General features: G+C 47.8%; 1 protein-coding gene across 1 annotated transcript; it reads right to left on the bottom strand.

The window, feature by feature from the left end:
• Window positions 1-845: 845 nt before the first annotated feature.
• LOC149341803 (uncharacterized) lies at window positions 846-9,676 on the bottom strand. Its single transcript, XM_089546700.1, has 3 exons — window positions 9,585-9,676; window positions 8,728-8,852; window positions 846-1,030 (listed from the first exon to the last, which is right to left on the bottom strand). The coding sequence occupies exons 1-3, from the start codon at window positions 9,617-9,619 to the stop codon at window positions 846-848; spliced, it is 345 nt and encodes a 114-aa protein (XP_089402826.1). The 5' UTR covers window positions 9,620-9,676.
• Window positions 9,677-11,088: the final 1,412 nt, after the last annotated feature.

Raw genomic sequence — 11,088 nt, 5'->3', positions numbered from 1 at the left:
AGTGAATACGAGTTACTGTGCTGTAGTGTAGTGGAGAAGGTGTCGCTCTTGTTGTTGGTTCTTGCTAAGGGTTGTAAGTTGTGTGCCGTCACCACTGGCAGGCCTGCATCCTTGTGCAGGGCTGCTTCACCATTTTCGAGAATGTTGCATTTATGTTGTTTACATGTTTCATGAATGTTTGGGGAAGGTTATTCGAACGTTTATATGTAACATTACAAAAACATTAGAAAAAAGGACATTAAGGACACTGAAATAACATTTGAGCGTAACAAAAATGTAACATTATCGCAATGTTTCGGTGCTACCTGGGTACGTGGTGAATTTTATCAAGCTAAACTACGAGGGAGCAAGAGGCACGTCGTGTTTCTTCAATTTCACCATGTGAAACCACAGAAAGGAGGGCTTCCAGTTTCGGCCGAGATGTACACCCAAGTGCTCAACCCTGAGCATCCTGAACTTTAGTACCCCAAGCTTAGAACGCACGCGAACTTAGCAATACGTAGACGAATTCGAACTAGTGCACGTCAAAATATTGAGGGAGAGAAATCCTCGAGCAGCAACAAGAAGCAAAAAAACATGGGACAGACCAGTGCCCTAGGAAACTTTCTGCGAGTATTCGAAACGTCGGATGCACCCAGCTAAGCGGGGGTCACTGGGAAAGGTACTGAGGATGCCGCAGCCAGCTGGTGACCACATGGTGCATGTACTGCCTTTACTATGCCAGCTTAGATCCTGCAGTGCATGCAGTACCGGTGTGCCCATATCCTAAGAGTGTGACTGCGGATCTCTGGCGACCTTTTCGCAGTGACAACGGAGTGGCCGGCTTAGGCACGTGTTGAGAAAGATCAGTGGAGTCCGCCTAGAGAGTGCCACCCCAACGGTACTGCGCCGGGCGGCGCGCCCATCACCGGCGAGAGGAGCAGCAGCATTCGCTGGCCACCAAGTTCTCGAGCGTGGTAGTCATCACGCCGTCTTCGTCCAGGTACGTCACGTTCAGGGGCATGTATGTGGCCCAGTTGCAGCTGGACACCTGCGAACATAATTGTGATGTCGTTGCTGCGGGGAAACATGTTGGTCAGCGCGCACTTCTGCATGCTGAGAATTCAGAAAAGAATCCGTTGTTCCGCTTTGGCGGCTTCGTCCAGGTACGTCACGATCAGGGGCATGTATGTGACCCAGTTAAAGCTGGACACCTGCGAACATAATTGCGATAAAGATGCTGTGGAGGAACATGTTGGGCAGCGCAAAAGAATCCGTTGTTCCGCTTTGGCGGCTTCGTCCAGGTACGTCACGATCCGGGGCATGTATGTGACCCAGTTACAGCTGGACACCTGCGAACATAATTGCGTTAAAGATGCTGTGGAGGAACATGTTGGGCAGCGCGCACTTCTGCATGCTGAGAATTCTCAGAAAAGAATCCGTTGTTCTGCTTTGGCGGCTTTGTCCAGGGATGTCACATTGAGGGGCATATACATTATGTGGTCCGGTTGAATTAAGCTGAACGCCTGCCAATGTAATTGCGATATAGATTCTGTGGAGGAACATCTTGGTCCGCGCGCACTTTTGCATGCTGAGAATTATCGGAAAAGAATCCGTTGTTCCGTTTTGGCGGCTTTGTCCAGGTACGTCATGTTCAGGGGCATGTATGTGGTCTAGTTGAATTAATCTGTACGCCTGCGAACATTATTGCGATATAGATTCTGTGGAGGAACATGTTGGACAGCGTGCACTTCTGCATGCTGAGAATTCTCAGAAAAGAATCCGTTGTTCCGCTTTGGCGGCTTCGTCCAGGTACGCCACGTTTAGTGGCGTGTATGTGGTCCAGTTGGAGCTGGACACCTGCGAACATAATTGTGATATCGATCCTGTGGAGGAACATGTCGGACGGCGCGAACTGCAGCATGTCCAGAATTCCCAGAAAAGAATGTGTTCTTTCGTTTTGGCGGCTTCGTCAAGGTATGTCACGACCAGGGGCATGCATGTCGTCCAGTTGAATTAATCTGTACGCCTGAGAACATAATTGCGATATAGATGCTGTGGAGAAACATGTTAGGCAGCGCGCACTTCTGCATGCTGAGCATTCTCAGAAAAGAATCCGTTGTTTCACTTTGGCGGCTTCGTCCAGGTACGTCACGGTCAGGGGCATGTATGTGACCCAGTTACAGCTGGACTCCTGCGAACATAATAGTGATATCGTTGCTGCGGGGGAACATGTTGGTCAGCACACACTTCTGCATGCTGAGAATTCTCAGAAAAGAATCCGTTGTTCCGGTTTCTCAGCTTCGTCCAGGTACATCACAATCAGGGGCATGTATGTGACCCAGTTACAGCTGGACACCTGAGAATATAATTGCGGTATAAGTGCTGTGAAGGAACATATATGGCAGCGCCACTTCTAATTCTCAAAAAAGAATCCGTTTTTCCGCTTTTGGCGATTTGCAGCATGTTCAGAATTCTGAGAAAAGAATGCGTCGTTCCACTTTGGCGGCTTCGTCTAGGTACCTCACGTTCAGGGGCATGTATATGGACTAGTGAAGCTGGACACCTGCGAACATAATTGCGATATAAATGCTGTGGAGGAACATATTAGGCAGCACGCACTGCTGCATGCTGAGAATTCTCAGAAAAGATTTTGTTCTTTCGTTTTGGTGGCTTCGTCCAGGTACGTCACGATCAGGGGCATGTGTGTGGCCCAGTTACAGCTGGACACCTGCGAACATATTTGTGATATAGATCCTGTGGAGGAACATGTTGGACAGCGCGAACTGCAGCATGTCCAGAATTCACAGAAAAGAATTTGTTTTTTCGTTTCGCCGGCTTCGTCCAGGTACGTGACGATAAGGGGCATGTATGTGGTCCAGTTGAATTAATCTGTACGCCTGAGAACATAACGGCGATATAGATGCTGTGGCGGGACATGTTGGACAGCGCGAATTGCAGCATGTCCAGAATTATGAGAAAAGAATGCGTCGTTCCACTTTGGCGGCTTCATCTAGGTACCTCACGTTCAGGGGCATGTATGTGGTCCAGTGAGGCTGGACACCTGCGAATAATTCGCGATATAGATGCTGCGGGGAACATGTTGGGAAGCGCGCACTACTGCATGCTGAGAATTCTCAGAAAAGAATGCGTTGTTCCGCTTTGGCGCCTTCGTCTAGGTGCGTTACGTTCAGGGACGGCCCAGTTGAATTAAGCTTGACACCTGCGAGCATAATTGCGAAATAGATGCTGTGGAGGAACCTGTTTGGCAGCGCGCACTGCTGTGTGTTGAGAATTCTGAGAAAATAATGCGTTGTTTCACTTTGGCGGCTTCTTCCAGGTACGTCACGTTGAGGGGAATGTATGTGGCCCAGTTGAATTAATCTGGAAACCTGCGAACATAATTGCGATATAGATGCTGCGGGGGAACATATTGGGCAGTACGCACTGCTGCATGCTGAGAATTCTCAGAAAAGAATGCGTTGTTCTGCAGGGGTGGATCGTAGATGTCCCTGCCATTTCTGCGCCTCCCCATGTCTCATGTGGTCGGGGGCACCATATGACCAATTTTGGTGGGCTGTGGCCCTGCCCCTGCCTCACGGGCATCTGGTTGGCATATGGATCTTGATATTTGCTCGCCTTGCGTGCACACGCAGTCTTTGTTTTGTTTGCTCTTCTTTTTTTATGTTTATTTTTATTCTTTTTGTTCGTTTTAAATTTTTTGTTTTCACTTTTTCTTTTTTTTCTAGCTGTTTTATTTTTCATGTTTTGATTGTTTTGTTATTTTTAATTTCGCTGGTTCTTTTTCTTTCCTTCTTTACTGCGTTTTTGCCATTTACTTGAATCTCTTTTCTATTTCCCTTTTTTAAGTACCCCTTCTGCTTTAAGCCCATTATCTCCTGTTTGTTTTTTTTCTCCTTGCTTTTTCTTCTCTTTTGTTCCTTCCTACACATCCCTGCACCATCCCTCCTCCTGGCCGCCTGCGAGCCTGTCTGAAGAATCTGGGCACGCTGGACCCATACATGTTTCATTTCGACCTCCCTAATTCCTGATCCTTCAGGGGCGTCTTGCCCTAAAGATCACTTTTGCCCAGTCATCATTTGCGTCTCTTTTTTTCTCTCTTGTAATTGGTTTTTCTTCAATTTTCCCTTGGGCGCTTGCCTCGTTTCTTTTATTTTCAACTGGCTCACCTGTGATAACCTCTGGTTGGGTGCGTCTTCCTCTCGCATTTCTTTTTTATTTTATTTCCTTTCCTGAGAGATCTACAATAAAAGGTACACCGCGTTCAGGCGCATGTATGTGGCCCAGTTGAATTAAGCTGGACACCTGCAAACGTAATTGCAATATAGATGCTGTGGAGGAACCTGTTGGGCAGAGGGCGCTTCTGCATGCTGAGAATTCTCAGAAAAGAATGCGTTGTTCTGCTTTGGCGGCTCTAATATTGAGGGTTGAGTTTTGTACATTACAGTGGTTGGCCAAGAAACCAGAAAAAGTGCATATTTTTTTTTTGGTTATGAATCTTCGCGAAGCATTAAAATGTAACATAAGTTGGGTCATTCAGCGCTGGCTCTTGGAACTTAGACGGACCACAAGAGATACTGATTCTTCTGAAATGAAGTGCAGTCTGTAACCGGATGGTTTTTCACACTGCTTTAGAGATGTGATAAAAAACACAGGTGGCTATTTACACATGCTTCTGGACATTACACAACACAACTTGCAAAGCGTTTAATGCATAAAATGACGATTATGGGCGAAATACAATTTCAAAAACAACATGGTGATTGCTGGTATTCACCCTAGATAAAAAGTCATGAAATAAACTTCAAAAACATCACACCACAGAGAGAAAGAAAAATCTAAAAAGCCAGTGAGGCCTTTCTCTTGAAGCAACATAGTATTACCTGTCTCCTTGCGTTCTTTAATTTCACCGGGTGAGTCGGTGGGCAGAACGTAACTTGCTCATTCTTCGTTTCCTTGCACTGCAGTTGTTCAGTGCTTTCTGTACACCAGCAGTGATGTAGAGGGATGGGGCATTAGGTATGCTCTTATATTTCTATACAGCAGTTTTCTATATTCTCTGTTCCTACAGTTCAAATTCTGGTGAAAATGGTATATTATTGCAAATTTTGCATCTTGCTTTTCTATATTGTTATTTTGTTTACGTGTCTACGATAGATTGTGCAAGCATTATGCTCAAAAACCCATACTTTGTGCTTGTGCGGGTTTTTTGTTGTGGCTGAGAGGGTGGGATGGCATACATCCTCAGGTATAACCTGGCGTAAACATTATCACACATGCTACACAAGTTTGTGGACACTTTAACGTGTTGTTAGGTCAGGACTAGTGACTATTGATATGACAACTCCTTTTGCACTGCAAAACATTTTGAAGTGCAATGTTTAATGTGCCAGTAGGCACATATTTGATGAACATAGGTGTTGTGGAACGCACAAAAAGAAGCTGTGTCTAGGTTTGTCCGATTGCAGGCCACTGTGAAGTGCAGGCCATTGTGAAGTTTTGTACAAGTCATTTAAAATTTTGCTCACATAAAGCCTTCTCCTTCAAAGTGTGTTAAGTCAAAAATTCGCTCCTGAGATTTCACAGCAGGGCCAGAAACACGTGTGCAGAGCCGTAATAAATGCTCCAATGAGAAAGCAGGTCGTATTATGGCACCCATGGGTCGAATTCTCCGAGCAGTTCTCTCGGGAAATTGTTTCAGTTAAAAGTTCGCTCATCTTTGGAAAGATTTGCAGTCTGTGAAAGACACCGACCTCTTGTTAATTGGTATTGGTCGCGCAAAGAAGCAGTGGTGCCGTGGAGCAAACTGCTTGTCCGGCGTCAGCTTATACCAATTTACTGCCTATTGTAGTGACTCGTCAGTGCTGCACGGCCGCCCCATCGCATGCGAAGCTTTTGTGAGTGCATCGAAGAACACGTTTCCACCTTCGGCAGCTCAGCAGAAGAACATGGGACGTCCCAGTGCCCTAGGAAGCTTTCTGCGAGTATTCGCAACGTCGGATGCACCCAGCTAAGCGGGGGTCATTGGGAAAGGTACTGAGGATGCCGCAGCCAGCTGGTGACCGCATGGTGCATGCACTGCCTTCACTATGCCAGCTTACGTCTTGCAGTGCATGCCGTGCCGGTGTGCCCAGCTGCCACACGTGTGAGTGCGGTTTTCTGACTACCCTTTCCCAGCGACCACAGAGCGGCCTGCTTTGGCACATGTTGAGAGAGATCAGTGGAGTCCGCCTAGAGAGTGCCACCCCAACGGTATTGCGCCGGGCTGCGCGCGCATCACCTGCGAGAGGAGCAGGGGCATTCGCTGGCCACCAATTTCTCGAGCGTGGGTGTCATCACGCCATCTTCGTCCGGGTACGTCACGTTCAGGGGCATGTATGTGGCCCAGTTGAATTAAGCTGGACAACTGCGAACATAATTGTGATCTCGATGCTGTGGAGGGACATGTTGGGCAGCGCCCGCCACTGCATGCTGAGAATTCTCATAAACGAATGCGTTGTTCCGCTTTGGCGGTTACAATCTTGAGTTTGAGTTTTGTACATTATTGCTTTGCTGTTGTTGACCAAGAAACCATAAAAACTCTATTCGTGGCATCCACAATAGAATGAGCCTGATATAAAAATGGAAAGGAAGGAAGGTAGCATCAAGTCCGTCCTGCTTTTTACGTGACGTCAGCGTTCTATGGAATAACAATGCCAGGCGTAAAGCACGAAATGTAGAGTTGGCTGAAGGGATTGGGTTACGGGTGTTTTACAGTATGGTGTCACATTCGAAATGAAATCTCAGATAAACCGCGTCAGAACTCTATGGGACGGCAAAATATAAATCTGGCTGTGTGTTTAGCTACGAAACGGTGCTGGCGAAAATTTTCAGCCTACCGAATGCTTACTGCGTAGACATATACCGGCTTACAGGACGCCGGCTGCGCAAGCCTAGTGTCCCCGCCTGGCCCCACCCATGCCACAGTGCATGTGCAGGAGGGTGCTCAAGTCTTTTGTGTAGCAGAAAAGAATATCGAGCAAAATGTTTGGGCCCTTTTAGATACCCATCATAGGGACCACTGGCCCGTATGCGTGTCTGTGGAAGGAGCGGGTTGTTTTGAAGTAAAGGGTCCTCCAGTCGCGAGTAACCCAGACAAAGCAACATCTGGAGGATGTACCTTTGTTTCTATTGCGTCATCCTGAGGCCGTCCTCAGCTTGACCTCAGCAAGTCCTCACCGGTCCTGTAGTCCGCTCTCACGACAACGTAGAACTTGCTGAAAAAAAATTCTTTGGCCTATTTTCACACCACCAGGTTATTTGGTGCAAAGAATGTGCGACGTTAGTTGCTCACTGTGCGCAACAATTACGGGGATGGTGTAAAAACAGCTGCAGCTGTTAGTGGATCATTCCTGACGTAGACGCCATTGGCTTTGTTGGAGCCTGTAACGTGGTTCTGCGCAGTCACGTCACCGCAAACTTCGAGCCGTTGGAGCATGTCTTCCGCTCGCAGGTCACGAGGGTACTCAATGCTTCTGATTGGTTGAACAACGAGCGCCAAGTTGGCAGCGGTACAGTGTAGCAGCGGTGAGGAAATTCGGGCAGGCCCGAACCGGTGCAAAGAGGTTCATGGGGCGCAAAGGATGTCATTATGACGGAGCACATTCAACAGCTGCGCTGGTAAAATCCATTAATAAGAAACTATAACCTCACTCATATTTTTTCTTCGTTTGTGCTGAATTCCACCTAATAGTTCGTAAAACGTTGGCCGCGCTAAGAAAGATTAATTGTTTATTACTGGTTCATCATATTCATCGAAGACGACGGGTTCCTCATCGCAGAGGCTTTTTAGTGCGAAGCACTATTCAGGTGGCGTCTATCACAGCCTGAGTCACTTTGGGAAGTTAAGCCCCATAAACAAACCAACTATTCTGACAGGTAAACCCTGAGCAAGTTCTTGCGGTGTTTTCACGCTAAATACCGTTAAAAAAAAATAAATTAAGAATAAAGCAACCTTTGCGAAAATTGCACCTTGACGGTGTACTACAACTCCATTGCACAAAATTTTTCCTGTGCCGCCTACGGGTGGGATGTAAATAACTGTAAACCAACCAGTTCAAAAATAGAACTGCCCTATGCGACCGTAAACATTTCCACTTCACGCTCATGTCCGAAAACTACACTAGATTTTTTTTTTTCACAAACATAGCTGCCAAACGAAGACGATCGGCATGCCCAAAGCGGCAGGAACTATGGCAGTAGAAGTAAAACTCCTCATTTCAGAAATGTTGAACTGTATTTGCGAACTGAACCTTTGGCATGAGCGTTTAATGTGTAGAGTTTGTGCTGCTCCTTGACGTGTTCCTGTTATGTCACGCAGCATTCAAGTCTGGTGGTGCTGTTTCAGGAATATGCTTCTTTAAAATCTAATTTCATTACTTGACCATGAAGTATGGTGCCTTTATATTATCCATGTCCGATCGTTATATTATTCTCCGTTACCGATTCTCGTACAGCAGACCATGAGAGCTTAATCAAGCTGCTTCGCATGCAAGGCCCATTTTTCTATGCTTTCCTAACAATCTCGAAACAAGTGTGGGAATAAAGCCTCGTCAGGGCTGGTTCATGTTGCATGGAGCACCTGTGTCATGCAACTCGCAGGTCACTCCGTGCGCCCGCACTGCACGGTGGGGACGCCAGACGCGCGCGTTACGCGTTGCAGCTGCGCTGTGCGCTGCGATCGCTTACCGCTCTGACGCAGGGGCGCCTGCTTCCCTTTCCGCGACGCCTCCGTCCGCCGCGACAGTGACACGCGCCGCGGCAGTAGGAGTACGTGAACCCTTCGGGGAAGAGCACGTTGTCCAGGCCGAGCTCTGCGCGGTTAGCAACGACGGCACTGGGAGTGAGGAGGAGGGTGCGACTGCCGAAGCACTGGGCACTCTCGTCGCGTCTGGCTGCAGCTGAATTCGCAACCCATGTCAGACACGTCTCGGATACAAGAAACCAATTAAGCCGCTAAAAAAAAAAATGTGATGCGTATCTCATCGAAAGCGCTCGCCGTAGCTGGCAGCAGCAGGATGATAGACTGTTCGTGTGCCTTCTGAGTGGTGGGTGGCTCTTGTTTCTTTATTTCTCTCTCTCTCTCTGTAATCTTGTTAAAGCACCTCTTTCGTATTCCGTGACCAAATGCGAACGCACTCTGTGTGTCCCTTCTTGGCTAAAGGCTAAAGCCGTGGAGGCGGATAGAAGTGGATGTGCTAAGGGAAAACCCTCCAACTGTTTCGTTTCTTGAATCTGCTGAGAAGCGAATCGTTTCTGGAGTAAGAGACCTGAGAAGCCAACCTTACATATTTTCCTCTGTATATTTTCTTTGGATTATATCCGTGTGAAAATATTCGAAAGATCGAGATGTCGCCACATTTATCTACGTGGCTCCTGGCTGCTGCCCTTAATCCTCAGCAAGGAGCACTATGCTTAAAGACGTCAACCAACGTTGGAGCGAGAGGTCCAGTGGCTGCGCCTGTTTCTGCAGACGTTTTGAACGTTGGGTGCCTTAGTGTGCTCGGCATGCGTTGCTTCGAGGCAGGAGGTAGCGTGTGCCTCACCTGCGAAGGTGACCTCGAACTCGGCAGGCGTGCATCCTCCGCGCTGCCCACTGTCGCCGTCAGTGCCGGAGGCCTCGTCCTGGGCCTTGCGCCGGCGACGCCGGTGGGGCCTGCATGGGGACGTACGAAGGAGGTCAGCACGCTGTACACCTCTCCCCGTGAACGGAGGACTCCACCCGCTCTTGTGTTGCACTGTTACAAAAACTTATAAGGCGCTGAACACCAGAGGTGAAAGGTGGCCGGTACGACGCTTGCATGCAAGCATCCATTGGAACCTGGTTGCTCGTAAAAAAAAAAAAAAGGTAAAGGTAGGAGTGTTGGAATATTAAATTTTTCGAAAGGAATTTCGAAGGCGAAGAATAAATTTAATACGCTCAATTCTAAAAAAAACAACAACAGAAAAAGGTAAATAGGCAAATGCTGTTGTCCTTAAATTTGTTTTTTTTTTCATAATAGTGTATGGTATTTGCAGTCGAAAGAAAATGACAGCCTGTTTCCGTAGTTAGGCCAAATCCGAATTAGGTGCGCTAGCGCTGCGTGGGCATTGTTTTACTTTTGTGGCGTCCACCTGTCATCCATATATCCCAGCGCTGAGCAAACAAAAGTATGAATATTGCGTTCCCCAACTTACACGGCGCGAGAAAAACGAGCAAAATGGCGGTCGCTGTAACAGAGCCTCGAGAGTGAGGACATGGCAGTGTATGTAGTTGCGGATACTCATCTTCGATGCCTTGAAGAACGACCAATACACACGCTGGCACTGGGCAGGATGCAGTCGTGATGGTGTGGGGAAAAAGGGCCGGGTTTTGAGAATGTTTCGTAGAAACGTTGCATCATGGACGGTGTTGGCCTGCCCTTGCACTGAGCATGTGTAGATCAGCGGAGACTTTATCGGATTTTCTGTGCTCATTGGTGTTGTATACATCACAATTGTCGGCGGTCGACATGAAAGCAACATTCATGTTATACAGTGCATAACAAGGCTGTACTTGACCTGGACAAAAATGGAGAGATACACTCATGGATGATTTCAGTGGCCACATACAGCCGTTGGACGGATATCAGTATCCCAATGGTTAACTGCTAATCCAGACACAAACCACGGCGCGATTGTGCATTGATTGTGCACATGTGTCGGCCAAGCTCGGGCGACGAGTCCACATTGGTGAACAGGGTTGAGGGAGTGACCGGAACTGTATCAAGATGACCTTCTCCACTTCCACGTGGCGTAGCACACCGAAAGAAAAGCGCCAACCTGCCTGTAACAGCCTATCAGGCTGTTGCCGCGGGGTTCCAACAGCGCATATATAGCACAAAGATGCACCAGACTATGCACCGCTTGTCGCTGAGCCAAAAAGCGTCATGAGGAAACAAGAGGTACGGACGAACTACCGTTGTGGAGTGAAACGAAAGGCTTGCGGTGACAGCGAAGTGAAGGCGGCCCTCGCGGAGCGCAAACTTGTTGAACTTGCTGACAATTCTGTACTGTAAACAACGAGGATGT

Source organism: Amblyomma mixtum, chromosome 5 (assembly GCF_055824585.1).
Source record: "Amblyomma mixtum isolate Tamu chromosome 5, ASM5582458v1, whole genome shotgun sequence".
NCBI lineage: Eukaryota > Metazoa > Arthropoda > Arachnida > Ixodida > Ixodidae > Amblyomma > Amblyomma mixtum.
This window is presented reverse-complemented; position numbering and strand designations above follow the sequence as displayed.